General features: G+C 37.4%; 3 protein-coding genes across 4 annotated transcripts; 2 read left to right on the top strand and 1 right to left on the bottom strand.

The window, feature by feature from the left end:
* The first annotated feature begins 363 nt into the window (after window positions 1–363).
* Window positions 364–9,661, top strand: il4i1 (interleukin 4 induced 1). 2 transcript variants are annotated; one of them, XM_042487094.2, is made up of 8 exons: window positions 364–476; window positions 1,189–1,294; window positions 2,662–2,876; window positions 2,991–3,103; window positions 5,002–5,203; window positions 5,323–5,391; window positions 5,616–5,752; window positions 7,642–9,661. In XM_042487094.2, the coding sequence occupies exons 2-8, from the start codon at window positions 1,264–1,266 to the stop codon at window positions 8,408–8,410; spliced, it is 1,536 nt and encodes a 511-aa protein (XP_042343028.1). In that variant the 5' UTR covers window positions 364–476; window positions 1,189–1,263; the 3' UTR covers window positions 8,411–9,661. The 2 variants fall into 2 exon arrangements, with proteins under 2 accessions (XP_042343028.1, XP_087934629.1); XM_088078503.1 differs by lacking the exon at window positions 364–476 and adding an exon at window positions 589–967.
* An 884-nt stretch (window positions 9,662–10,545) lies between these two features.
* On the bottom strand, window positions 10,546–12,075 carry timm8b (translocase of inner mitochondrial membrane 8 homolog B (yeast)). Its single transcript, XM_042486719.2, has 2 exons — window positions 11,835–12,075; window positions 10,546–10,957 (listed from the first exon to the last, which is right to left on the bottom strand). The coding sequence occupies exons 1-2, from the start codon at window positions 11,934–11,936 to the stop codon at window positions 10,790–10,792; spliced, it is 270 nt and encodes an 89-aa protein (XP_042342653.1). The 5' UTR covers window positions 11,937–12,075; the 3' UTR covers window positions 10,546–10,789.
* Window positions 12,076–14,411: 2,336 nt separating this feature from the next.
* On the top strand, window positions 14,412–27,427 carry LOC121938732 (succinate dehydrogenase [ubiquinone] cytochrome b small subunit B, mitochondrial-like). The gene is made up of 4 exons (XM_088078502.1): window positions 14,412–14,555; window positions 16,549–16,659; window positions 19,610–19,760; window positions 24,686–27,427. The coding sequence occupies exons 1-4, from the start codon at window positions 14,453–14,455 to the stop codon at window positions 24,849–24,851; spliced, it is 531 nt and encodes a 176-aa protein (XP_087934628.1). The 5' UTR covers window positions 14,412–14,452; the 3' UTR covers window positions 24,852–27,427.
* Window positions 27,428–27,974: the final 547 nt, after the last annotated feature.

The raw sequence follows: 27,974 nt of genomic DNA, 5'->3' as shown, positions 1-27,974 counted from the left end.
ATAAACAATATTTAATGCTTATCGGTGAGTGCTGAACATTTATTGTACCGCTGTGATTTTTGAGCGAGCACGCCACTTCTTCTGTTTGACTTTAAATTCAGTCATTTCCTGGTAATAAATCTGCACTTTTACTCAAATATGACTTTCAGTCACTTCATCCACCACTGGCAGCACTTTTTTTTCTCTTTTTTGGATGGTACCCAAACATGGTTGAATGCACTAGTTATTATTTGCTTTGTATAAAAAGCATGACCTTAATAAATGAAGTATAATGTAAGATGTTTTTTCAGCGTTTAGCTTTTAATGAAACTGTCGGGAAATTGAAACATGACTTTGTTTTTTTTTTTTTCTCTCCCCCTTGCTTTTGCTTTCATTTCCTGCAGCCTGTAAAAGCTGTTTATGTGCTGCTGCCTGTTGGGACACAGAAATAGTTGGATGAGCGGGACTGCTTTATTTTGACAATAAACGTTTTTCAGGTAAGCTGTAAAACACTTTCAAAATATAAATAAAGTGTGTGTTTTTTAATAGAAAAAAAAGACTTGGAGTTTACTGTGTTTATGTGAAGTGATGTAATGAAATGAAGTTTAGCTTTAAGTCTGACTGAGGCGGGTCTTTTTTTTTGGATACCTCTGAATGAGCACTCTCAGGTCAGATATTGAAATGAGTGAAGATGGAGGAAATGAGGTATGCTGATGACTTGGTATACCCTCACTAATCTGATTTGTTCAGTGTGGTTGACTCTCGAGCCGGTGTGGGAAAATATTTCTGGAAGACCTGAGGAGCCGCACAGTCCCTCATTAAAATTACGTTGTGTGCAATTTCACACATACCACGCTTGCAGCTTTTCCAGGCTGCTTTCGTATGGACGGACACAGCGTTGAAAGTTTAGCTTCATCAGGTACTCGGGCATTTCTCCTCAGTCATGCATAGGCTTATGACAACTTACGAGACATTACCTTTGGTAAAGGTGAGTGCAGAGTCTGACCTTGTCTTATTCTCTTCTCATTTTAGATAATGCAATTAACTGTAATAATTAGTCATGTTTGTGCCAAATTCAATCCATTTTTATGTTATTGAGAAAATATGTTTTGCACTGAACACATTGAGTTCAGATGAATATCTAACTCATGTTTGTTCATGATAATTGAGGGAATCTTACCAAACTGGTACCATTCTTGTCTTTTGTAGGCGTCCTTTTCCTCTGATAGTATCAGTATCAACAGCAGAAGGAAGAAGTCCAGACTGTGGAGCTCCATCGCAACGATGATCCCTCACATGGCACTGTGCAAATTCTGTAAGTATTATAAACTGCATTTATATAATACATACATTCAGGCTGTTACTTGATAGTTAATTTGAATTACAACCTTTTAAAACTTAGCCTTTTTCCCATGTTAAAAAAAACTGAAAAAATCCAAAAATCTAGAAATTTGCCTAAATAGAAATGACGCAGAAATGAACAAGAAATTGGTAAAAGTACAAAATAATAATTACCCTAAACAAAACAAAAACAAACAGAAAAGTTAATAAGATACAATAAATTAAATTGAAAAAAAAACATGAATGATCTCAATCTTTTTTTTTTAATTACAAAAAATAATTACAAATAATTTAAAATATATAATTATGATGATTATAAATGTATAGTTATCTGGCCATTTTCCAAAGCTTAAAAAAAAACCTGAATTCTACTAATTTCTTGCATTTTTGCACATAAGTTCTTGCTAAGTTATTCCTTGCCTTTTTTTCATTTTTTTAAGAAATCAAGCAAATTTGCTTTGTGTTCAAAGTTTTAAATACTTGCAAAGGCATCTAAATGTATTACAGGAAAAGTGATGTCGATTCATGTTGACATTCAGTTGAATAAAATCATAATGAAATCTGCATCATGAAAGGGAGATCTAATTGTGTAACGCATGAGGATTACTGTGTAAATGAAACATGATTAGGATTGGGGTCGACAGAAATTTGGCCTGACCGAATATCGAGGACGATATTTATCTGTATCTACATTTTATTTTAATGTTGTGTTTAATGAGTGTGCATATTACACTCAGCCAACAGTGGGAAAGGCAGTCTGCAATACATGCAAAGAAAGTGTCATCACGGGAGGAAGTTTTACTTAGTTAAACCTGTTAACCCTGGGAGCGATTTTTATTCATTCATTTTTTATTAAAATTTTTAATTGACTTGAGAAAAAATGCAGAGAACATGCATGTGATGTTGAAAGCTTCAGTTTCGATTTGCTTAAAGCATTTAAACTAAGTCTTGTGTTGGAGTTTGTTATATCCCAAATTTTTCTTTTTGACTCAAATATTTTCATTTTTATAGTATAGATAAATTGGTTTTAAATATCGTTTTTCAGTCTCATTAACTACTAATAATCCAAATTAGAATCAGCCCTAAAAAAAAATCCCAATATCAGTCGACCCTTAATTAAGATCATTTCATGTTATTTTCCACAAAGCCTCAGTTCTTCCTTCAGATGTGACTCAGTTTTGTTTGTAAGCTCAGCGGTAAGGAAAGGAAAGTGGAAGTTGGTGGTTTCTCAATGAGTCTTTCTGAGTTTCTGCTGTTCAAAGTTTGGAAACTTTCCTTTTGCCTCCTTCTGCCTCATGATGCTTCAAAACTCATCACTTGGGTCGATATGCTCTTTGTCAGTTCCTCTAGTTCTTGTCGGGGTCGTGGTGTTTGCTGTGAGCGGGATCTTTGGGGACCCTCTGTACGAGTGTCTTCAAGACGCAGACTACAGCGAGCTCCTGGACATCGTTGATAAAGGTCTTCCTGCTGCTAAGACACCTCGTCATGTAGCAATCATCGGCGGGGGCATCGCTGGACTGACCGCTGCAAAGTTTCTGGAAGATGCTGGACACAAGGTTAGGTCATAATACTAAAATAATACTTAAAATGTTACCATAAACATCCACTTTCTGAGTGGTGCGTGCTGTGCAGTGTATGTAACATGACCATGTGTCCCCATGGACGACAAGGTGACCATCATAGAAGCCAGTAACCGCATTGGGGGACGCGTGGAGACCTTCAGGAACAACAGAGAGGGCTGGTACGCAGAAGTGGGGGCCATGAGGATCCCCAGCTTTCATAAGTGAGTACAGTACTGACTTGGATGTCTTTTTTCACCCTTTGAAACCTGGATCTGCAACAGTTTATTTGTGCTGCATTCATACACCTTTCACGAGCTATTTAACGCTCAGAAACGAGAGCAAATTATTGGATTTCTTTGAAAACAAAAAGGGGGGAAAAAATGACCAACTTGGAGAAAGAAATGCTCTACAAATAGTGAGAAAGTACTAAAAAGTGACAAGAAAATGACCCAAAATTTTGTTTTTACAAAGGGGAGAGGCTTTTTTTTCTTTTAATCAAAAAAATGATAATGTAGTTAAAATTATGTTACAGAATATGCACATATATATTTTTAATTTCCATTTTTTTCTGAGTCATTCCCTTGTTTGTTTTTGTTTTTTACCTTTTTCATTGTTACTTATTTACAGATAATTTTCTTGTAACTTTTTATTTTACTAATTTCTTGCTAATGTTTTAAGCATTTCCTCTTAAGTTGCTCATTGCCTCTCTCCCCTGTTTCTTTTCAAAAGAAATCAAACCAATTTGCTGAGGCTTCAAAGTGTTAACTGTGTGCTTAGTCATAATATGACAGTGGCATGAGTTGAGTCATAATGTTAGATGCACTAACATTATTTTCCATCATCAAATAATGACTAAGTGCTCAACTTCTAAAGTTAGCACCATAATTAAACACAAATTTGAAGTACTTTTACATTTACATTTCAAAGTAGATGATACTGTGTTTTTTTTAATCCACTGTTTTTACTTGACAGCTTTAGTTTCTGGTCACTTAGTGGTTTCTGACAGTCCTGTAGCTATAAATTGTAATAAGCTGCTGTAATAAATGGATTCTGGTGTGGACGCCCTGCAGCCCAGATTTCAGCCCTTTGACTTCCTAACAAATTAAAATTAGGGTAGGCAGTTTCATTTTGGTGTGATTGGGTAAAGATCCCATACTAAACTTAGAGCATATTGATATCAAAATGGTCAAGGAACAAAACTCCAGTACCTCCATTTAGCTCTGTTTTCAGGCTTTAAAAGTTTTACGGGATTTTAGCCAATTGCAAGTCATTTCGGAGAAAGGACGTCCCTATTAGCTGTTCTATAAATGCAGAACTCATGTCAATATATCTGTGAAGCATTTCAGAGACGGAGGAAATGTAATCAATATCTGAGTCCTCCGTGTCACTCATAGACTGAATATAAAGATGGAAAACATGACAATTTCCTTAAAGTGAAGCTTCTTAATCTGATCGCCCCCTGGTGTCTGACTGCAGTATAGCTCATAAAGCCCGCCCCTCCATGTTAGTTAACGGGACAAAGGCCAAACTAAAAACTCAAAGTACACGGCAAAATTGTTAATAGCAACCAAAAAATTGCTAAAGTGATCGTTTATATAAAAAGTCTGGTTTTAATGTGTTGTTCAGTCATACAAAAAGGGGATTTCCTGCCATGGTTGACATCTTTTTTTTAATCCTCTTTTTATTGAGTTATGACAAGGTCCAACAGATGGTACTCATGGGGCGTATTAGCCTTATCTCTCCAAGCCTGCTGTAAATCACAGATACATACAGAAGTGAAATAAAATAAAAAATACAGCAGCAGTTGGTACATTTGTTATAGCCACCCTTAACAAAAACTGTCTCCATATTATTGAACTTGAGGTTTTCCATAACGGTTAGATATAATTCTCCCATTCTTCTTCTACTTGCATTTTTCAGGTGGCCAGAAACAGGACTTCATGTGCAAATACACAGCTCGTACACCGTATCAACCTCTGTATGATGATAATATATACACAACTAATGCAGCTTTAATTAAAATATGTAAATACTTCATCTACCGGTGATCTTCCCTAAAAAGAACATCACATTTGTCTTGCATGTATAAAATAACTAATATACAGTATCTGCTCCACAGAATTCTGCTCTCCTTTGCCGCCAAATTACAAATCCCCCTAAACCATTTCATCCAAGACGACATTAACACTTACTTCTTGATAAACGGATTACTACATAAAACCTATGCTGTGGAAAGCAACCCTGGCGTGCTCAACTACAGCCTGAACGAGAGAGAGAGGGGGAAGTCTGCAGCTCAACTCTTCAGTGACGCACTCTGGAAGGTTTGTACGCAGTCACACAATAATAAAAAAATATTGTTATTTTTGTACATATTGGGTTGTTTAATTGCAGAGGATATTGCACAAGAAAAGGGATGTGTCTCACTGTAATGTTTGCGCAGGTGAGGGATGACGTCAAAGCAAGAGGCTGCAGTGCCTTGTTGGATAAATACGACTCCTACACTGTGAAGGTAAAGAGGTGTTTGCTTTGACATTTGATTTGATTTATTTTGAACAAGTAATAAAAAGGAAATAGAGAAATTATGGACAAAAAAAAGTAATATTTAAAGACAATGATAAACTTAAAGCAGAAGAAATGGTCAAACACATGACTGTTTATGTATTTTCCAAAAGGAGTAAAAACTTATATTTGAGTATGAATGAAACATTAAAGCTCGAGTTTGATTGCTGACAGGAATATCTGATGAAGGAGGGCAACCTGAGCCGCGGCGCCTTGAGGATGATCGGGGACCTCCTGAATGAAAACAGCCTCTTCTACACGTCGCTGATAGAAATGTTGTACATTCAGTCAGACATCAACGACAACACAGAGTAAGATCGGTTCATTTCAGCCTCTTGTTTTGTGTCTGGCAACATCACAACGAGCAATCTTTGGTTCTTAAAAGACGCTGAAAACAGTACAATGCAACCACTGACTGTTTTAGTAACGTTTTCTTTATGAACGTTCTTTGTGTAAAGTGATAATTAAAATGTTTTCTGAGTTTGTCACATCACAGAAAGATGTGTTAATAAACACCTGACCAAATTTGAATTACCAAAAAAATCGCCAAGTATGCAAAAGAAGGTCTCAAAATTATGAAAAATTGCATTATATTCTCTGATCTGAAATGCTGGGGGCGTGTCCACTGGAGGAGCGGAGGCCACGCCCAATCGCGGGACTATGCTAATGATGCTTCTCGTTTTTATACTGCTACATTATTAGGGGCGGAGTTATGCTGAGTATAGCTCCAGTGTGTCATCGAGCTATGGTCTTAGGCCCACCCAAAAAATCTTAAAACAGGAAAATGTTGAAAAAACCCTCTAACTCCACAATAAAAAGATCTTTGTAACATGTTTTCAACAATCAGTTTTCAACATTTATAATGTGTTATGAAACAAATCTCTGAATTCACTTTACACAGACTTTAAAGTAACATCATCTATAACATCTTAAAGAATTGTTAAAATATCACATTACATTACATTTTCATTTTAAAAAAAAAAAGGTCTGTAATCTCAGTCCTAAATAACATGTTCTGAATTTTGCTTTGAAAATGTTCATCCTTTGTTCTCATGTAACATTATGGGAGCGTTTTATAAAACAACATGCGATGATCTGTCATCTCAACATCACCAAAACATCCACAGAATGTTGCCGTTACAACGTTACGTCTTAGTCAGCATTATAACCTTACAGGAACATTATTTGAAATGATAAACATCCTTAAAACGTTCTTTAAACATTAGATTAAAATGTTTTCTCTAAAACATTATTGCAACTTGTAGGTAATGTCAATGTTGTGGGAACGTTCCCTGTTAGCTGCGATGCGGCCTGCAGATCTAACCTTGGCTTGAGCATCTCCAGAGGCAGAAAATAAACTTTTTGTTGATTTCAAAGTTATTGGGCAGGAGCCAGAAAGCACATTTTTTTTGTTTTTTTGAGGGTTTTCTCAAAGATGGTTTTAAGTTGATATGGTGAGTTTGTGGTGGTGTACCTACAGATAATTACTGTCACGGATGAGGTAGGGTGAGGACCCAAAGACAGAACAAAAAAGCAAGCTTTATTGCCAAAGATGATGTCCAACAAACAAACAGGTTACCAAAAACACAAAGTGCAAATGAAACAACAGGTGTGTTAGAAAACAGGAAGTAAACAGACAGGCAGGGAGAGCTAAGGACACAGGAAAATCATCAGGGAAAGTAAGAACAGTTGAAATTAAATTGGGAACCACAAGGGCAGGAAAACATACAAAGACACAAAGTAAAACCAGGCATGACACATGAGGAGTGATACTACAAAATAAAACAGGAAACAGAACATGAGTAGCAAGAAAACATAACAGAAAACCCCAAAACAAAGTTGGCAATATAACAAAACCTTGGATCATGACAATTATCACCTGAATTTAAATTTCCCTTGGCCTTATTATTGTGTTTTCATTATCTTAGAATGAGCCCTTTATGGAGAGGGTCCTCTTTACAGAGTCCGCCATGTTGTTTCTACAGTAGCTCAGAAGGGACAAAACAAACTCTGGCTCTTGATAAGCCCATTCCCATTTTTGTGTAGACCACTGTAGACCTCCTAAATGCCTGACACATGCTATAAGTTTCAGCTTGTTGCAATCTGAAACCTCACCACTAGATGGCACTAGATGCTACACTGGACCTTTAATCGTGTTTTGTGATTAGGGAGGTTTTTATTGAGTGTTTTTTTTCCCCAGATACTTTGAAGTGACAGATGGATTTGACCACCTCCCAAAGGCTTTCTTACCGATTTTAAATTCCACGATCCTCCTCAACTCCAAGGTCAAGCTAATCAACCAAACAGGCGGCAGCAATGTGACGGTAACGTACCAGGACTGGCGAAACTCAGGCTCCCTGACCAACCTAACAGTGGACTACGCCCTGGTTACAGCCACAGCTAAGGCCACCGTCTTCATCGACTTCCAGCCCCCTCTCTCCGGGGACAAGATGGAGGCCCTGCGCTCAGTCCACTACGCCAGCTCCACCAAGGTGGTGCTCAGCTTCAGGGATCGCTTTTGGGAGAAAGAGGGCATCAAAGGAGGGAAGAGCGTCACAGACAGGCCCGCTCGCTTCATCTACTACCCCAGCCACAGCTTCCCCGGGACATCGGCAGGGGCCCTGCTGGCGTCTTACACCTGCTCCGACGATTCAACCCTCTTCCAGGGGCTGAGCGAGGAGGAGCTGATGGCTGTGGTCCTGGAGGACTTGGTGAAGATCCACGGAGAGCGCATCAGGCCTTTGTGTACAGGGGGGCTGGTGAAGAAATGGGGCTTGGATCCTTACAGTCTGGGAGCCTTTGCACTGTTCACGCCGTACCAGCAGGGACATTACGCCAGAGAACTGTTCCAGAGCGAGGGACGGGTGCACTTTGCAGGCGAACACACAGCCTTGCCGCACGGGTGGATAGAAACTGCCATGAAGTCTGCGCTCAGGGCAGTGAAAAATATTAACAGCCTTACAGTTTAGTTTTATGTCAAGTACATGTGTATACTGATGTATCACAATTAATCCCCCTCAAATGCCAACACGTTCTCATCCCAAATCTTCAGATATTGCCACTTTGTAGTGGATTTCCGCATCTAAAAATTCTACTTTGGTCTGCTGTTGATGTTTCAGGATGGCACTACCATAAATCAGCACAAGCACATGGTTATTATACATGTGGTTAAGTTTAAAGATTATTTTCCCTTCATTTAACAGGACTAGATATAGCTTTAAAATATTATCGCAATATTTTAAAGCTATATTGCAATACACAATATGTATCACAATATTTTAAAGCTATATTGCAGTACACAATATGTATCACAATATTTTAGAGCTATGTTGCGATACACAATATGTATCACAATATTTTAGAGCTATGTTGCGATACACAGTATTATTGCAATATTTTAAAGTTATGTTATGATACACAATATGTATCGTGATATGTTAGAGCTATATTGGGGTACACAATATATATTGCAATATTTTAAAATTATGTTGCAATACACAATATGTATTGCAATATATTTAAATGTGCTTTAATTTTGACGACTAAAAAAAACAAATATTAAATGAACTGCATTTACAATGTTGCAAAGCCCACCTTTATACCCACGAAAACATCTCTTTCACAGAAATCTTTAGATGTAAATATTTGACTTATATATATTTTTTTTAAATAAGTCTCACAGTCAGTTCCTTCTGTCCAGGTACGTTGCACCAATAACAGACTCTAGACTGCATTTAGTTGTTACTCTATAATGAAAATCACAATACTGACATCTGGTGGGTCTTTTGTGTGTATTACAAAGCATTTTTTCTTCTGTATTAGCAAGTAACATTTTTTTAAATAGTTTTAACTCTGTCAAGAAATATTTACTCCCAACACTTGTATGATTGAAGAGAGGACATGACTTAGTAATATTCAGTTAATGCCTTTATGTTTGCTTTTACTACCGTAAAACTTCAAATAAAAGCCAATAAGTACATGTATGATGATATGATGGATAAAACCGGGTTGTTGCTGCTGGAGCTTAGTTAGCTGCTTAGATCACACATCCAAATATAAATGTTAAAACTTTTACTAATATGGACATGCACTCACAGTGTTAGATAAGATTATCTCAATGCAATCATTCAGTTAATTTTATTTAAACCATGAGCACCAAAGAAGACAATTATACCTGGATAGTCAACAAAAGGCAAAAAATAGGTTTAAATAAACAATTTCATTACATCTCCATCTCTGCTGAGCAACAGTTTCGCCTGTCCCAGATATAAGCTTTTTGAGTTCAGTGCTTTTAGCAAATAATACCCCGGGCTTTTATTTGAAGTTTTACAGTATTTATTTATAATTGAACTGAATACGTCCATTATATGAAAACAATACATTATTAACAACTGCTGTTGTCTTTTTTCTAATTATATCTATCAGTTCACCTTAAAACCCCTTTTCCACCCCATAATGTTCCCAGGCCAACATTAAAACATCTGCCGCCACAAATACAGCTTACAGTGCGGTTATTTATTGCATCACACTTTCGGAGCACCGAGCATACTGTCGGCACAGACGGTGCAGTGGATCGCCAGGTGAAAAAAGTGAAACCTAATCATTTATTGTGATGCTTTTATTTATTTTTAAAATAATCTCCTTTGATATAAGAAACCCAGACAGTGTCCAGGCCACCCTGATTCTAAGGATTCCTTGTTCCAGAGTCGATTAATTTCTCAGTTTCCTGTTTTTTAGTCTTTTGGGAAAGGCAGAAAGAGACTGTGGGTGTAAACTTAGATACCGTTGATCAGGTCTCACTGTTGTGCTGTGTCTAAAAGTTTGCTTTCACTCACTCTACACTCTGCTTCTCCTCTCATCCATTGATTCTGAAGTGTAGTGACCCCAGCCCTTGTTGTCACTAATGCCATACATAAATTCTGATTCTGTGTTAAACACTGTTTTCTGTTGTTATGACACAGCAACTGACAACTCCAAAAAAGTTACTGAACCCAGATCTGTTGTGGAAATAGCGGCGCTTAAGTGCTCTGTTCACCACCATAAGTTGTTTACCCGATTCCTTCCCCTTTTTGTTTAAGTAAATGACGGATCACAGACAGGCTGGTAAAGACGAGCACACTGTCACTTTACACTGTCACATTAAAGTATTTCTCACACAGGTACGTCTTGCTGCCTCTGCAGTTGCCACCATTTAACTCATTTTGGACTCCTCAAGCATCACCAGTCCAGAGCTTTTAACTGTAAAAAAAAAGCATGTTCTCTTCACATAATCTTCAATCAGCATATTTGGAATACAAAATATTAATAGCCTATCATTTAACAGTCCGGATGGCATCTCGAGTCCATTGTTAATGAGCCCCCTTCTGCACCATCTGCGTGAAGCGGTTGGTGATGGTCAGCGTGGTGTCGATGAATCGCTCCACGCAGCTCACCAGGCACGTCTCTGTCCTGTAGTCCAGCTTCGAGCCTGGGCTGTCCACACACTTGTCCCAGCAGACATCAGTGAACGTGTGCACCTGGACAAAATATGAAAAGCTAATTAATAACTTATACGTGATAAGTCTAATGCAATGAACGGGTTTTGATGATGGACATTTGAACAGAGAGCAAAAACAAACTTTTGAGGCACCAGAACTGATGACGGTCAGATGAATTACTTTACAGGGACCACTGACTGAATGTAGAGCCCAGCCAAGACTAGATTTTAGAGGCCGTTACAAGTACTGACATTTGTGAATTTTGAAAGGGTTAATAAAGGATCTCTCAAGCCAGTTTATTTATTGTCTTTTATGCTTTTTTTCTTATCATTTCAAGGGGTAAGTGGAAAAATTGATACAGGAAAATATCACGATAGCAGAGTTTCAACTACCATCATATCAAATATCAATTTTTGATACTTCTGATGTGTTTGTCAAGTTTCATGAGTTTTTGAGTGTCCCTAGTATCTCACAAATAAGCTTAAGCTGTAAAAATAAAATGCATAATGATAATTCCCTTCAATTGGGACTTTGCAATCGCCTGTGGTTGGTGCTCAGGCACTAATAAAGATGCATTATGCCTTACAGATGCAAAATAATAAGTCTGTGTGTCTTGTTCCTATGTAGGATAGATAGGGGGGGAAAGGGGGGACTTTGCATATCTGTGCCCAGGGGCCACATGTTTGATAAAACGCCCCTGGAGGGACTGTAAGTATCAGCGTATTCAATTAAAAGCATAATAAAGAAGTCGTATCAAATGTTCCTATCATGTTCTCCAAGTAGCGTCGTCTTCGTGTCAAAAAAGTAAAGAAAACTTGAATTTTAAGGGGGTGTTTCGCCAAAGCAGCGCGAGCACATAACTGCGTGCTGCAATGCTAACGGGCTGGACACAGGTTAGCATCGTTAGCATACAGACCTGGGCCTGGAACTGCGCTTTCTGTTGCTCTATGGCGATCATACGCTGAAGCTCCGTCGCCTCGGCTTTCTCCGACGCGCTGAAATTATCATAATTGTCCATCGTGCTGCTAAAAAGTTACAGAGCGGCTCTGTTTTCCAGCTGAAGAGGCGCTGAGGTGAGGTGACCTTCGGTTTCACCGGCGTGAGCGCTGCGGCGTCTGAAGCGTCGCTGATCTACAAATCATGTGCTGCGCTGCACTCGCTGAAGCCTCCTCCTCGTTTCATTTGTAGATCGGCGGATAGAATGTGACGCAAGAGGAGACGCGTGCAAAGATATTTTGTGTTTAACAGGAGCTGCATCAAAACACTTCACTCAAACATTACACGGACTGGAGAGGTTTTAATATTTTCTTTAATATCTTTATTGCTTGTTGTGTAATACCCCAATGTATGTAGTTATTTTCTTGTCTTTTATTGTTTTCTTGTCAAATAGTATAACTGTCTGTTTTAATATTATTATATTGATTGAACATACTATTACTACTACTACTACTACTAATAAAAATAACAACAACAATAATAATAATATTATAATAATACCCACCGTGATCATGTATAAACATAGGGATAACGTTTAAAAAGTAGCTTACCATGATTCAATAAAATTAAAAACTTTTTTTAAAATAAAAAAAGCTGCCTCAAAAGAGAAGTAACTAAAATTTTCCCCAAAAAATAAAGTCATATTTTTTTTCCTAGAGAGATTTTTCATTATAAATAAATATATATAGCATATTCAAAGTAAGGTACTAAGGGAAGAAATACCAGGTTACAAGAAAATTATCTGAAATTTAGCAAAAATGAAATAATATAATATAATATAATATAATCATATTGATATTGAAGGAGTTTTTCTCTTGGTTGCTGCAAATAGAAAAAAACTCTCACCCTGCCAGGGTGAATCTTTTCAAGCAAGCAGTGAGCAGTTACAGAGCTCTGGATCAGAAATGCCTCTCCCCAGCCGACAACATCAGCGAGTCAGCCTGCAGTCTGACAACCTGTTTGTCCCTGATCCAGTATTTTATACTATTACAATGAGGAAATGTGAACGTAGGTAGAGTCATCTTCTGGTTGGCTCCCCTCGTTATCTGGCTCCCCTTTCAGTGTGGCATCATCTTTGGATTGGTCAACTTCAAGGACAGTCCCTTATTAGGAATTGTTTTTCCCTGCTGGGTGTCCTGTTGAACAACATCATAGATACCACACATCCACGCCCTTTTGACCCACATCCATCCTGCACATCTCCTCCTCTTATCTCCACATATCAAGTTCTTCTCACGTCATGCTTTCACTCACACCACTGGCCCCAAAGGTTAGATTGTCATACAAAACGTTAAACTGTCATCCAGAACACTGAGTTACTGCGATACTATATCTTGTCTTTTTGTATAAGGAATAAACATGACCATATAAGGAATAAACAAGAAATAAGGAATGAACATGAACATGAACATTGCATCATATACTTACATACTCCAACAATATATATATATATATATATAACATAGTTAATGATAATTATCATAATAACAATTATAAGTACAGTTTCCTGGACATTTCCCCATCCTTTAAAATTATTATTATCTTCTAATAATCTCTCTCTCTGTTTCTCTTTCGCTTTCTGAATATTTTTTAAAAATTGTAAAATTATAATTAGAAAAAATTATACAGCGAGATATTGAACTAGAAAAGTCAAAACAATAAAAGCATGTAAAAAGCATAAAAACATTTTAAGTAAGTCCAAGTATAAAATTCAATTAAAAATAAATAAATAGAAGAAAAGAATAGAAGAATATAAGCCACGATAATCTGCACAGCTGCTGCATCGTCTCAAATGTATCCTCAACACCACAAAATAACTTTTTTTATAACCAGTTATTGTGTTTGTCTGTAGCAACCATAGACTGTATTTTATTTTATTTTATTTTTCATTTGATCTTTATATACAGTCTATGGTTGCTACAGAGAAAAACAATATATACTGTATATAAAGATTTTATTTTATTTTATTTTACTTTTATTTTACTTTTATTTTATTTTATTTTTTATTTAATCTTTATATACAGTCTATGGTCGCTTCGGAGAAACACAATTTATACTTTATATAAAGATTTTTTTTGTTTAATTTAATTTAATTTGATTTAATTTAATTTAATTTAATTTTATTTTATTTTATTTTATTTTATTTTATTTTATTTTATTTTATTTTATTTTACTTTTAATTGAATCTTTACATACAGTCTATGGTCGCTACAGAGAAACACAATTTATACTTTATATAAAGAATTTATTGTTTAATTTAATTTAATTTAATTTAATTTAATCTTTACATACAGTCTATGGTCGCTACAGAGAAACACAATTTATACTTTATATAAAGATTTTATTGTTTAATTTAATTTAATTTAATTTAATTTAATTTTATTTAATTTTATTTAATTTTATTTAATTTAATTTAATTTAATTTAATTTAATTTAATTTAATTTTACTTTTCATTGAATCTTTATATACAGGCTATGGCAGCGACAGTGAGGCGAAAGTGTTGATCTCTTCAACCATCCAACATCTTTGCGCTGCTGATGACTCGCCAACTACATCCGGGTAACCGTGGTGACCTTGGTTGGTTGATCATCATGGCGGCGATCGTCAGGTTGAGTTCTGTGTGTCGCAGAGGAGTCAAACGTGAGTACTTCTGTTAGTTTGCAGGTTTTCTCTCCGTTTTCAGCACACGTGTTTGCTTTAGAGCCGTTGGGCAGCGGGACGTTTTGTCGGGGGAGAAGCTGAATGTGAGCTGAGTGCGAACAAATCACGACCGCCGGCGGAAACTCGGCTGCTGCTGACAAGTTCACGACTTTTAGCCAAGAAAGGTGTTAATGTGTGTTAGTTTATCACCGACACCGTCTCTGTTTATCGTTAATTTGAGCTCCCGCATATTTAAAAGGTGATGTTCACAGAGGTGGAATTGAAATTTGCTGCCATGGTGACATCAGACTGCACGAGCGTGACGTTATCAGTGAACTGTAAGCCAAACCCGGTTCAAAAGTTTGTGATTTTAAAGTTAACACTCATATTGACAAAGTTACACAGCAGGTAAAACTTAACAAAAAATATATTCTGAAATGGCAAGACTTTGTCTTTAATTCGGCATATACCATAGACTGTATAAGTCAAACAAAAAAGCCAAAAACCTATTTTATTAAAGGTTCATGTGAGGTAAATGCTGCTCGCCACCGCCCTCCTTTGGATGTCTTAGTTGTTATTTTCCAATTAAAATTGGGCGTGGAAACCAAATAACCTCTTTTTTTAACCCATTGTTTATGACTGTATGTAACCCTTTGAAACCTGATTACTTTCAGAGACAAGACAAGACGACATGAGCATTTCAACAAGGAAGGGTCAAAAATTAGCAAGAGCTTAGTACAAAATTACAAGAAAATTACCTGGAAAAAAGCCTAAATAAATAAATGAATACATTTTTAAAAAGTTTATTTTTTTCTGTAACACAATTTGATAGTCTTTTTTTTCTATATGTAATTATATATCCCCACAGCTGATTTTCAGGTATTTTTTTCTCTCCTTTTACAGTTTTTTTGTAATTTGTGGGACATTTCTTGCCAAGTTTCTCATAATGGCTTTCCTACATTTTCAAGTCAAACTGATTTTAACAGATGTCAAAGGTCACAATACTTGTGAAGGGCATCTGAATGCAGCACATGATAACTGAAGTTGATCCAGGTGTTAAAGAGTTAAATATCCAATGCCATATTTATAAAAGAGAAAGGCGGGGGAGGAGGTCATGCTTTTTTAACATAGCTGTCTTTATCTTTTGCCATTAAAGATTTGTTGTTTTAGTGAAACAAGAGTCTATTTTAGTAAAAGTTCATGCGGTTAAGGCTGCGTGCCACCGTTCTCCTTTGGCTGTCTTTGTTGTCTTTTTCCAACTAAAATTGGGTGTGAAAAACATAAACTGTGTTGTTTTTTACCTAATGTTTAGTACTGTATGTAATTTTTGAAACAAGCAAATTGGCTTGATTTATTTCAAAAACAAGAGAAAAAGGCAATGAACAATTTAACAAGAAAGAGTAGAAAAAATAGCAAGAAATTAATATAAAGGTACAAGAAAATTACCTGAAAACAATCCGAAAAAAAGTTAAAAAAAAAAAAATTCTGTAACATAACTTATAATATGTAAGTATAAGAATTAAAAATATATGTATGTATTTCTGATTTTTTGATAATATCTAATAATCCCCCCTCAGTTAATTTTCAGATCTTTTTTTAAAAATCAACTTTAACAATTTTTTTTTTTGCTCAAGTTGCTCCTTATGTTTGTTCCTATGTTTTCTAAAGAAATCAAACCAATTTTTCAGACGTCAAAGGTTACAATACTCGTGAAAGACGTCTGAATGTACCACATGAAAAGTGATGTTGATCCAAAGACCCAATATCATATTTATAAATTAGAAAGGAGGAAGAGGATGAGGAGGATGCTCTTTAAAATAACTGTTTTATATCTTTTGCCATAAAAGATTTGTTGTGTGCTGAGTTGAGATGTGCTTAAATACTTATTTAAAGTGTTTTAAAGAGGTTTTTTTTGTGGTTTATTGTTCATATTGTGATTGAATTTCATCTTTTTTGCGCCCATTTGGACACATGATTTGTTTTTTCTCCTCAGCTCTGTTCTACCAAAGCACTTTGTTGGCCAGGCCGCTGGTTGTACCACACAAATACCAGGAGCAGCCCTACCAGCTGACAGCGAGGATCCACGCGTCGCAGGCTCTTTACGGTAAGTGCTGCTGAGGTTCGTGGTTAGCTCTGCGAAAATGTCAAACGCTTGCTGTTAAATCTGGTGCACGAAGTGATGAAGAGACAAGCGGGGTTTGTGCTTGAACAGGATCCGGTCTGAGAATGAAAACCCAAAGAGGACGAGATTGTGGATTTCTGTTTTTACGTGCCGCCGTCTCTCAGGAGAGTAAAGGACGGCAGCCATCAGAGTACTTAGGATTTCGTCAAAGCTGAAGTAAACACAGAGTGTTTTTGTTGTTGTAGTTTTAGTCATCGTGTCGTCTCGGGATCCTTCTGATAAGGTTCGTTTTCGTGGCTTTAGTTTTTCTTAGCCTTCGTTTTCGTTAGCACTCACCTTTTCTTTGACAATGAACATTTTTTGTCTTTTACCTCCCAAATGACGGCATTATTTAACCGTCCAGGTCGCCGTAAAGATAACGTCTGTCCTTCTGTACGCTTTCCTCCTGGCGGCCGTGTGAGAAGTCGGATTCTCTGCTCTCAAAAACGAGAAATTTGACTCCAGTTAGCTTCGCTCTCAATGTACAGAAACTAAGCATTAAATATGAAAAATAAAATAAGAAAATAAAAACAGAAAAATATAGTTTTAAATTTACATTTAGCTAATATATACGTGTGTGTGTGTGTGTGTAACAGTGCAACGGTTCATATGGTTAACAGCGAGTTAAACAGAGTGACAGCGTTGGGACAGAAACGCTTTCTGTGGCGGGATGATTCGGCGTGCTGAAGCTTGAACCGTTTGTGTCCGGGGTGCGTGGGTCCGTTTCCTGACCCTGGGCCGGTGTAAGTCCGGCCCCATAATCGGCTCCGCAGACCTGATCGTCCTTTCTGGTCCTGTTTGGTGGCAGATCCAAACCAGACTGGACGATGGTGATAGAAATGCTGCGGCTGGTGCCCAAAACTTGCAGTTTGTTCACAAATCTTTGTTTTTCTGTTTTTGGAGGTTTGATTCACACATTCATGGCATGGAAAAAAAAAGTTTGATGGTTTTATGCGACAGTTCAGTGGAGTTTCCACTCTACGCCACCGCGTTGTGATGTTTTGCTCTCCAGGGCTTTGTGCTATAATCATGCGACTGAATACTATGAATATACACTGAGAATAGAGCACAGCAGGAAAACCTCATTTAGGAACAAACCAACAGTGAACCACAGCCCCAGAAATGACCACAGTGATGAATCAACACTTATGACTCATTTCATCAACAAACTTTACAAGCTGCACTTATTTCTTAGATTGAATGTCGACTCTGTTTTAACTGGAAATAAGACTCAGTCCAGCCATCACAGGATGATGCAGAGAGTCATGCATGTGATAAGAGCTGTTAAAATGATCAAAGTCCAGAGTGCTGATTGCAGAGAATGGACCGATATTAACAGCAGTGAAAAGTGAAGGCTGATCTGTGGCATTTTCATACTGTCTTGCGTAGCTGGATTTCACTCGATTTATTCAGTTTAGCTTATTTGTGGTTTACTTCTCAGTTTGTAGGTTGCAGGTTTTTCTGGTTCCATGAAATCGGGTGGCCTCTTTTGGTGTCGGCAGGTGTTGTGTGGTCCTGATTTAGCGCCCTAAATGCTTGAGCGGTGGCCGTATTTTGACACCTGGTTCATGTAAGGTCTGCTAAATGCTGGTAGGTTTCACCCACTGTGATCCACTTTGTAGGTTAGCAGGTCGTTTTGAGAGGGACAGAAGGGCGGAGGCTGTCTCCGGGAGGTTCAAACGTATCGTCGAAAATCAAATGTTGGCTCTGCTTGGCCAGATTTGTAGTCGTGTTTGCATAAATCATTCACCACAACAGGCTTATATATGGGATAAGTGTCCATATGGGACAGACATACAAAAGTGTTGCTCAGCAAAGATGTGAAATACAATCAAATGATATATTTAACCTTCTGAAATCGTGGAAGTAGGATCGAAATGTCTTGAATAAATTTGTGCAGGCGATACCTGTTATTTTCATGCAAGTTTTTCAAAAGCTTTGCTTTGTGCGTACGCTGTTTCAAGATAATGACTTTAGCTTAAAAAACGAGAAATGGAGAAGGTAAAATCATATCATCATCATCATTATCATAATCAATATAAAATTATCACATAACTCTAGAAAATATCAAGAAAGCTATATTTATTATACTGTAATTATGCATTACATACTGTATTTCGATTGTTTTGTGCTTCTACTTTTCTTTCTTTTTATTTTGTTGTTTAAGGTATTTTTATATATGTAGAAAAGTTTTGATACTGCCATTTAAAAAAAAAAATAAATAAATTTCCCTCCTCAGATGCACTTGTCACATTTCTTCGGCCTTTTTTAGGGGCAAAAATATTTTTTTGCTACCACCCTTGTTCTCAACCACCACACTCCTTTGACAGAAACATATTATATTGAATTTATTTTGTCCTTACCTGGTTAAATAAAGGCTTAATAATATAATATAATATAATAATAATATCACCGTCTCCCACCTCCAAACTCAAGTCTTCAAGCTCACACTTTTTGCAAATGGCTGAGTTTCTTTTAGAGAGATGTGACCTTTAAAAGTGCTGCTGGTACATCTCTCGCTCACCTGCAAAATTTTACTAAAGACACAAAAAACATGGTGACATTTCAGTCTGGCGTTTTGCTCCATGTAATAGAGGTGAGCGCGCTTTGACCAATTGTGCTTGTAGTCTCTTCTGATCCGGTCATGGCTGACGGTAGTTTCATATTCAAGCGACAGACTGAGAGGTATCGACCCTCTTAACTAACACTCAGCATGTTAACCTTTTCATTCAGAGCTCTACATATTTGCTTGACTTACGACCCCTGAATGTCATCTGGTTACTAGAAAAGGGAACAGTGTCCTAATTAGAATAAATATTCAGTTTTTTGATATAGAAGAGAGGCATGTTGGTTTAAAATCCGCTGATAAACGTCTGTTCGTCTTGCTTCACAGCCGGTTCTGGCTCCAAAGCCGCCTCTCTGCACTGGACAGCAGAGCGAGTGCTGAGCATCCTGCTCCTGGCCATGGGACCCGTGGCCTATTTTAACCCCGGCCCTGTCATCGATTACTCCCTGGCCGCTGCCCTGACCCTGCATGGACACTGGTAAGACGGGAAAACACTAATACCTCATTCCCACCACAGCTAGCGGGTGCACGCTGGTTTTTTAACATGGTTAAACCAGCTAAATGGCTCTATTCCGATTGCCACTGAAATTACTGCTGGAGAGGGAGTCGCTGTGTGTGTGTTGAACTGTTTGTGTGTCTGTGTGATGTCACTGACAGTCAGGAGGACGAGTGAACAGCAGACAGCAGCAGGAACAGAAGTCTGGAGACTTTTTAGTGGTTTCTTCTCGTTATTTATCTCTTACTTATTAAGTGTCTCTTTCAAACTCGGTGCAGATGTATTTGGATCGGTGTTTTAGCTGCTTTGGAGGAGATGGAGGGTAACTAGTGACAGCGCGTCATTGCTTTTTGCCGGTTAAAGAGCTGAAATTACCGCGTTCACCCGGGTGTTGTGCTCCCATCAATGCTGATCGCAGCTGGAGTCAATTAAAACCCGTGTCTGCCAGATGTTAGCGGGTTTTTTGTGCAGTGGGAATGAGGCTTAACTAACCTGAACCCTGCTCACATTAGTTCTGAAGATAAACAATATTTATATGTGTGTACGTACCGTGTAGCTACACCACTCCCGAGAATTAATGGCCACGCTTCCCACCGATGTATCTAATTTAAACTGTGACCGTTACTTGACTGTTTTGAGGAGGTGGTATTTCTATTTTTTTTTTTTTACATTTAGCATATTGAATCACCCTCGTTTTTACCCAACACTTTCACTTCCTGTTGATGATTGCTCAGTAAAGATCTGGTTCTCAGAGGAAGGCCAGGCTCTTCTTGTTTTTGTATCCTGCTCTTCATAGAGGTGTTAAAGTTTATCAGTTACATAAATCTAACACTGTAAAATCTGAGTTGATTTAACTCAATAAAAAAACCTCTAGGAAACTGATTACTTTAAAAATCTAACAACATATGAATATGAATATTAATCCTAATTTATGTTTACTTTATATGTAGTTCTTGCGTTTATTTAAAATGTAGTTTTAGTGTTGTTCTTCCTACGTTTAGAAATATCAGTAAACCAAGTTTACTGTACTATATATCTGTATTCTGTTATATTTGTATATTCTTTAACATGTTAATAAAACAACTCTCAGGTCTCTTCACCTCATTATTGGAAAAATCCTCTTTGTCAACTTAACCCTTTGAACCCTGATAATCTACAAATTGCAAGAAATTGGTAGATTCAGAAAACTATTTTTAAAAAGATGCGGAAAAAATAAAGAATTATCATAATTACATACTTGAAATTTAGTTACAGAGTTTTTGCAATTTTAAAGCACGATTTCCATGTCATTCTTTTCTTTTGCTTGTTTAATTTGTTTGTTTTTTTTAAGGTAATTTTATTGTACTTTTTGTCTAATTTGATGCTAATTTTTGGGTCATTTGTTCTGTCATTGCTTATTCTGATCTTTCTGGTTTTGACAGAAGTTGAGCCAATTTGCTCAGGTTTTAAAGGGTTAAATCAGACCAGTGTGGTTGCTAACACTTACACTTGTCGTTTTTAAGTTTCAACAACTTGACAAAATAAGTATATATAATAATATAATGAATTATAATATAATATAAGATAATAGAGTATAAAATAAAATAATATAATATAATATAATATAATATAATATAATATAATATAATATAATATAATATAATATAATATAATATAATATAATAAATAATCATTTATAATATAAGATAATAAATAATAATAAATATAGACAGAGTGTTGGTCTTGTCTCGGTCTCGGTCAGTACGGTCGTGACTACAACACTACCTCACATATTTCCCTTATCCTGGGAAAAAGCAAATATTTTGGGGAAATTCCTTCATCTCAGTGCCCACAGGGAGTTGTAGTCCAGTGTTTAAGGGGCACTAATTTCAGCGTCCAGGTTGAACACAGTCATCCTCACCTCTGTTCACACACCAGCACATTGTGATTGAGCAGACGAAGAGTCCGCGGGGAGTGTGAGCGAAAGCTCTTTGAACCCTCCACAAACTTCTTTCCCAAACGTCTCTGCCCAGTACAAAGATTTAGCTTGTTCGCTGACCCTTACGGGACAAAAGGCAAACTTTGCGCCATGGCGCTTTGGCGGAGGGGGACCCAGCCGTCCTGCCGTAGCTGCCAGCGGAGATTAATTCAGCCCCGGTTAGTTCCGGCTTTGTTTGCAGACTTGAGAAGGTGGCTTTAGCTTAGCGTCACAGCGATGTGCTCTTCCATCATTTAAGGCGCAGACTGAACAGCGTGGCAGGTGTAGGCCACAAATCCCAGTCATGAGTAGTGATAAGTCTTCTTAAGCAACGGCTTTCGGGGCAGGTGTGTTTCTCAAAGGGTCAAGCCACGTCGTTTTTCAGCCGACCAGCCAGACGACTGCTCCGGTGTCACCGCTCTTTAAAAAACGTAGCCTTCTCTCAAAATGATCATTTGTCCATTTCATATTTTTGAATTATTGCTGCATTATTGCATTTTATAGTGATTTTAGTTTTGCCACCTGACTACTTTAGGCACGAGTTTCTTCTTTTATTGGCTTTCATCCTCTTTTATATGTCATTATTATTTTTTCATTAATGTCTTATCTGCCTCTGTATGTGGTTCTTCTTTTAATCTTAGTCTTACCTCTTTAAATTAGGTTAATTCTCTTCTCGACATTTTCTTTACTTATTAGGAAATTGTGTTTTTAAACTTGCACCCTCATTGTTATTTTATTTGGGGAGGGGCAGCTTGGATGTCTCATCTGTTTTATTCTGTAAACCTTTTTATTTGGGAAGCACTTTGTGCTTAAGCTCGAAAACTGCGATATAAAGATTAAAATTGTTATTATTATTATTATTATTATGTGTTGGCTCGGGTTGAAGCATGAGGAGGCTGGAAAGCTTCCTCTTCGGCTGGTCCTGGGGATAAGCAGAGTCTGTGCCTAACAGGATTTTATATCTCCGAGGAATGTTGGAACTGAAGGGAAACCTGATAAACGTGGCTTCAAAAAGACATTAAGCTTTTTAAATTAAGGCTGCAGAGGCCTGACCTATTTATCGGTCCAGCTCGAATAGCACAAATCTGTTTTTATTTATAAAAGAACTGAAGGTACATACAAACTGAAGGTGAGAAGGTTTCCATTATAGATTTGTGCAAAACTGTAGCTACATTTTTAAAACGTTGATTAAACAAAATTGCGGGATGACTGCTTTATTTTATTTGTTTTTTTGTGATGTTATGTGACTTCTCCTCTGGCGATAATGTTCCAGTAACCACGGCGATGGATGTTCAAAACATCAGCAGCTTTATTTCTATTGCAGCCACCAAAATAGCCGTCATTGTTTCCAGTGGAAGGCGACGAAGGCGTGTTATTGAGCGATAATGGAAAGGCGTTTTTTCAAAATTGACATGTTTCCATTCAACATATTTTATATTTGCAGTTTCAATTTGTGCAATTTGAGGGTTAATGGAAACCCGCGTTATGACTTCCAAGGTGCATTTTGGCACAAAGTATTCAAATACGCTATTTGGGCTGTTATCGGCGGGTGGAAGCTTAAGATAAACCTGTTAAAGAACTGATTTCAAAGTCTGTAACTTAACCCTTTGAAACCTGGATTGACGTCAGTTTTCTTGCTCTGTGTTCATTTAAACCTCTAAAACCTGAGCTTATCGATTTTTTAAAAATTTTTTAATATGGCAAAACAAAACAAAAAAAGGCAATTAGCAACTTGGCAGGAAATGTTTCTCAAATTGCAACATTTTGTAACAAGAAAAATACCTTAGCTAAATGAAAGAGAGCTAGAGAGGAAATATTATTCCGAAATCATCACATAACCAGGAAACAATATCAAGATAACTATATTTATAATTATTCTAATTACGCATTAAAAATAATGCATTGTTTTTGTTCTTTACTTTTTTTCCTTTTTTTTAAATTTTGGGTAATTTTATTGTAACATTTTAAAAAGTTTTTGCTAATTTTTGGGTTACTCATTGCCGTCTTTCCATGTTTTTGAATAAAAAAAAAATCAAGCAAATTGGCTCATGTTTCAAGGGTTAAAGCAACAGTTGCTAACTTTAAACAAAAAAAAACATTATTGCTGAGACATTCACTTTATCCACACAGCACAAAATCTGTGAGAAAAAAATAATAAATAATTCTTCTGACTACTGTATTTAATTGTAGCATTTGCCTTTACTGCATGTGAGCAAAAACATCCAATCACAGCCCGAGGCATGTTGATGTTGAGCTGCGGTCAAACCGTCGCTCTAACACAGCTGTCTCACATCAGTCGCTTCCTGAACTGACGTCAAACTGTCAAACTCAGCGTCACTGATCAAAAACGGAGCAAGATTCTGTTACTGCATCGGCTATTTCTTACCGCATATATATTTTAGAAACATTTTAGTGTACTGTTCGGCTGTAAAATGAGAAAGTTGATCTTGGTACTTCAGTCAACTGTCAACATGGCGACTGACTCACATCTCGTTTTACAGATAAACAGTACACTAAAATATGTATTCCTAACTCTGACCCAGCCACCATGCCTCACCTGCTCACACTACCGCCACGACCGCTCATGTTACCGCAGCACCGTTTAACATGATAATTTATTCACTGTAAGCTGGAAACAAACTAACAGCTCTCCAGTTTATATATTAATAGTATTTGCAAGTCATAGTTGTGCTGCATGGGTGCAAAATGTGATGAAATAGTCACAGTCTGGAGCTCTGCAAAAGCCCTGCTTTGTGTGTGTGTCTGTGTGAGAGAGAGGGGACCAAAACGCCGGTGGCTTATAAAAACGATTTGACGTTTTAAACTTGAAATATCACATATCACATATTTGAAATATCACACACGGAACAAACAGCGATACATCGAGTATATTCGATACATCACCCACAACTGCCTGCTTTTTCTGTGTCTGCATGTTTTTGTCTTGTAGGGGTATCGGGCAGGTGCTTACAGACTACGTTCACGGGGACGCAAAGATCAAGGCTGCCAACGCGGGTCTCTTCCTCCTGTCCACGGTCACCTTCGCCGGCCTTTGCTACTTCAACTACAACGACGTGGGCATCTGCAAAGCCATCGCCCTGCTCTGGAGCAAATGAATGGGACTGTGGACCGGGAAGCTGTGGGAGGACACAGACAACTGGGTCCTGGCTGATTGTAAAAAATTTAAGGTGTTCTATGTAAATTCTTATAAATATATCATTTTTGACAACATCCCAGTGATTCACAAGTGTGTAATTGTAACTGTTGATTCAGGCTCGGTCTCTGTATGAAGTTCTTACTCAACATCAGGCCTCTATTTTTGGGAGATTAGCTTTGTTTGTGTTCAACGTGGACTAAATTTAAGCTACGTCACCCTCAGCAACATCATGTCTAGTTACTTAAAATGTCTTGACCAATTCTAGAAGAGATACTATCTATCATCCTGGCACGTAATTGTTATATTAACTGGGGACATTTCAACAAAACAGCTCGAGCAAGTTTTACACAATGTTGCAGTTAAATATGTAATTTATTTTATTTTTTTCATGTCCATGTGGCTGATTTCTTGAAATGTATTTTTGTTTCAATCATAATGTGTACATACGTTTTGCTCGTAAACTCATCAGGAAGAACAGGGCAGCACTACAGATCTGAGCAGTGTTTTGTATGTTCACATTAACCCCTCGTGTACAAATGATTCACCAGATAATCGTGTCACTCCGCGTGTCACCAGGTAGCTGTTGGCAGCAGTGAAACCTCCACCTGTCGGTCAAGTGTGCAGAGAGCAGTTGCTTGTATCGGCCTGTTTAAATCCAGGAGATCTGCTCTGCTGCTCTGTTGAAGGTTCATTAAAAGGTAAGGTAGGCGAGATCTGAAGTGCATCATAAACTCAAGCCATCCAACAATACTACCTGTGCAGCTCCAGCACAGCGGCTAATGACGTCTGGGAGCGTACGCACCCCTTTTCCACTGACATGGAGCTGGTTCTGTTCTTGTTTCGGCCCCTAATTTGGAACCGTTCAGAAGATTTTGAGCAAAAAATGTCAGTTTTTCTTTGTGCGATTTGAGACGACATTAGTGTCATATTCCAGAGGTTAGAAAGAAAGAGGATGCAACAATTGAGAAGTCAGAAAAAGAGCGTGTTGGAGTCTCATTAATGGTTGATCCATGGTTGTTTTTTGAATAAAAACAACCTATTGGACCAACGACTGAACAAAAGTTTGCAGGTAATCAATTGGTGGGTTTCCATTACAGATTTGCGCAAAAACTTAAGCGATATTTTCAAAATGTTGATAAATCGGAAAAATTGATAAATGCGAGACGACTGCGTTTCCACTGAGTGATGTTAGGCGACTTCTCTCACGATGACATATCAGTAACCATGGCGACGGATGTTCAAAACATCAGCAGGTTTATTTTTATTGCAGCCACCGCACTAACCGTCATTATTTCCATGCAGGCGTGTTATATGAGCGTTATAGCGAGCCCCTTATGTGTGGGAGCGGCCACGTATGAGGGATTTCTGGGAGCTGATGGTCCACGATTTCACAGAGGAATTGTGGATTCAAAACTCCCGGATGATCCGCTCGACTTTTTTTGTTGAGTTATGTGATGCAATAACAGCTCTTGTAGCTCCTGCTGCATCATGAGGGAGCCAGTTCCTACTGACAAGCATCATGTGACCTAGAAAAACCAAAAAAGTGTTTTTATTTCACTTTTGTAAAATACGGCTTTTTCGAATCGCCTGAAATACCACCTCACGCGAGTGTAAAAACTTTTTTGCAATAGATGACTTTTTCCTAAATTAAAGTGTTTCCATTAGCCGCATTTTATATTCGCAATTTAAATAAATCTACCTTCTACTTTAAATTTGCACAATTTTAGGATGAATGGAAACCCACCTAATGTAATCTGCTACTTTGCTATGACTTCATTTTGTTGATGACACATCCTTAACGGTTGCACTCACCAACAATCCTGAACGGAGCCTGTTCAAGAACCAGAGCATTTTTGGTGGAAAAGGGGCGTAAAATGGTGTATAATAAATCCACAGCAGGGTTTGAAATTAACAGCTGCAGAATGCCGTCCTCTGCCGATAAAATACCACTCAAGACCGTCGTAGTGGCGCCTCTGTAACATATTGAGTTGTGTTGTACTTCATGTATGAATTACAAACTCCTTCCCTGTGTGAGTGAGCAAACAGCAAATAAAAAAGACACGTTTAGAAAGTATAAAAATGTACATTTATTTTGTTTTTTTTTTTTCTTGGTCAAAACTTAATTCCACACACTTGTATGATAAGATTCAATATAGCTGCCTCATAAAAATTGGTTGTTATCATATAAGCTTGGAACATTCACTCAAAGCATATATTTGGTACACACACACACACACAGTTGTTGCATGCAGCTATCAATACCAGCATTTATTTTTGTACTGCTGAAGTGGGCGTTACAGGTGGAGTTGATGTCTTTAAAATCTGAGTTGTGGGTTCGAACCGTTGTCACAGCGCTCAGTCAGGACGTGTTTCTGAGGGCTCACGGGTTTGTGTTTGCTTCTTACAGTATTTGTCAATTTCTCATTTCTGTTCAGTCCATGTTTTTTTCAGATTATACGCACAAAATGAGATGTGGGAAGAGAAATGCACTGTTCCTGCCTCAGCGCAATAAAGTTGGCTTTACAGACGCTTTCATATTTTGACATTTTATGACCCAACGTACGCAATGTATACAATAACGGACAAGTAAAATAAGCTATATAATATGTAAAATTGCTTATAAAAGTATTAAACAAAGGTTACTTGACAAATTGTCTGCACTTGAACGGATACATGAGTGATACAAGTATAAAAACAACTTAAAATTGTAACCTAATATCTAATATTGTTTTAGCTAAAAAAAAAAATTTAAAAATTCAGTTCTTTATTCAGGTTTTTACTGATATTATAAATGTACATGATGTCGTGCTCCTCTCGCAGCCAAAGGAGTTGATTGATCCCCAAATAAAAACCTGACGTAAAATGAGTGTAATTTGGGCAGATACCATAAAGTTAAAGAAAAAAGGCACTGTGAGCTAAAATATATATAATTTTACTAGATATACGACCACACGGTTGTATGTACAGTTTCCATAAGTTTAGGGTTTTTGAGTTATGGCCAAAACATGTTGTATTAGGTCACCATGACCTTGACCTTTGACCACCAAATTTTAATCAGTTAATTCTTGAGTCCAAGTGGACA

The sequence above is a fragment of the Plectropomus leopardus genome, chromosome 6 (assembly GCF_026936395.1).
Source record: "Plectropomus leopardus strain MGB_pleo_1.0 chromosome 6, ASM2693639v1, whole genome shotgun sequence".
In the NCBI taxonomy this organism is placed as follows: domain Eukaryota; kingdom Metazoa; phylum Chordata; class Actinopteri; order Perciformes; family Serranidae; genus Plectropomus; species Plectropomus leopardus.
This window is presented reverse-complemented; position numbering and strand designations above follow the sequence as displayed.

What these genes read in the sequence shown, in the direction of transcription:
- il4i1 (XM_088078503.1), top strand. Translation starts at nt 923, where the DNA reads ATGCATAGGCTTATGACAACTTACGAGACATTACCTTTGGTAAAG. An exon ending in CATGGCACTGTGCAAATTCT is followed by an intron (nt 1,295 to 2,661) that starts GTAAGTATTATA and finishes GCTCTTTGTCAG; the next exon opens with TTCCTCTAGTTCTTGTCGGG. An exon ending in TGGAAGATGCTGGACACAAG is followed by an intron (nt 2,877 to 2,990) that starts GTTAGGTCATAA and finishes ATGGACGACAAG; the next exon opens with GTGACCATCATAGAAGCCAG.
- timm8b (XM_042486719.2), bottom strand. Translation starts at nt 11,936, where the DNA reads ATGGACAATTATGATAATTTCAGCGCGTCGGAGAAAGCCGAGGCGACG. An exon ending in AAGCGCAGTTCCAGGCCCAG is followed by an intron (nt 10,958 to 11,834) that starts GTCTGTATGCTA and finishes TATTTTGTCCAG; the next exon opens with GTGCACACGTTCACTGATGT.
- LOC121938732 (XM_088078502.1), top strand. Translation starts at nt 14,453, where the DNA reads ATGACTCGCCAACTACATCCGGGTAACCGTGGTGACCTTGGTTGGTTG. An exon ending in CGCGTCGCAGGCTCTTTACG is followed by an intron (nt 16,660 to 19,609) that starts GTAAGTGCTGCT and finishes CTTGCTTCACAG; the next exon opens with CCGGTTCTGGCTCCAAAGCC. An exon ending in CTGACCCTGCATGGACACTG is followed by an intron (nt 19,761 to 24,685) that starts GTAAGACGGGAA and finishes TTTGTCTTGTAG; the next exon opens with GGGTATCGGGCAGGTGCTTA.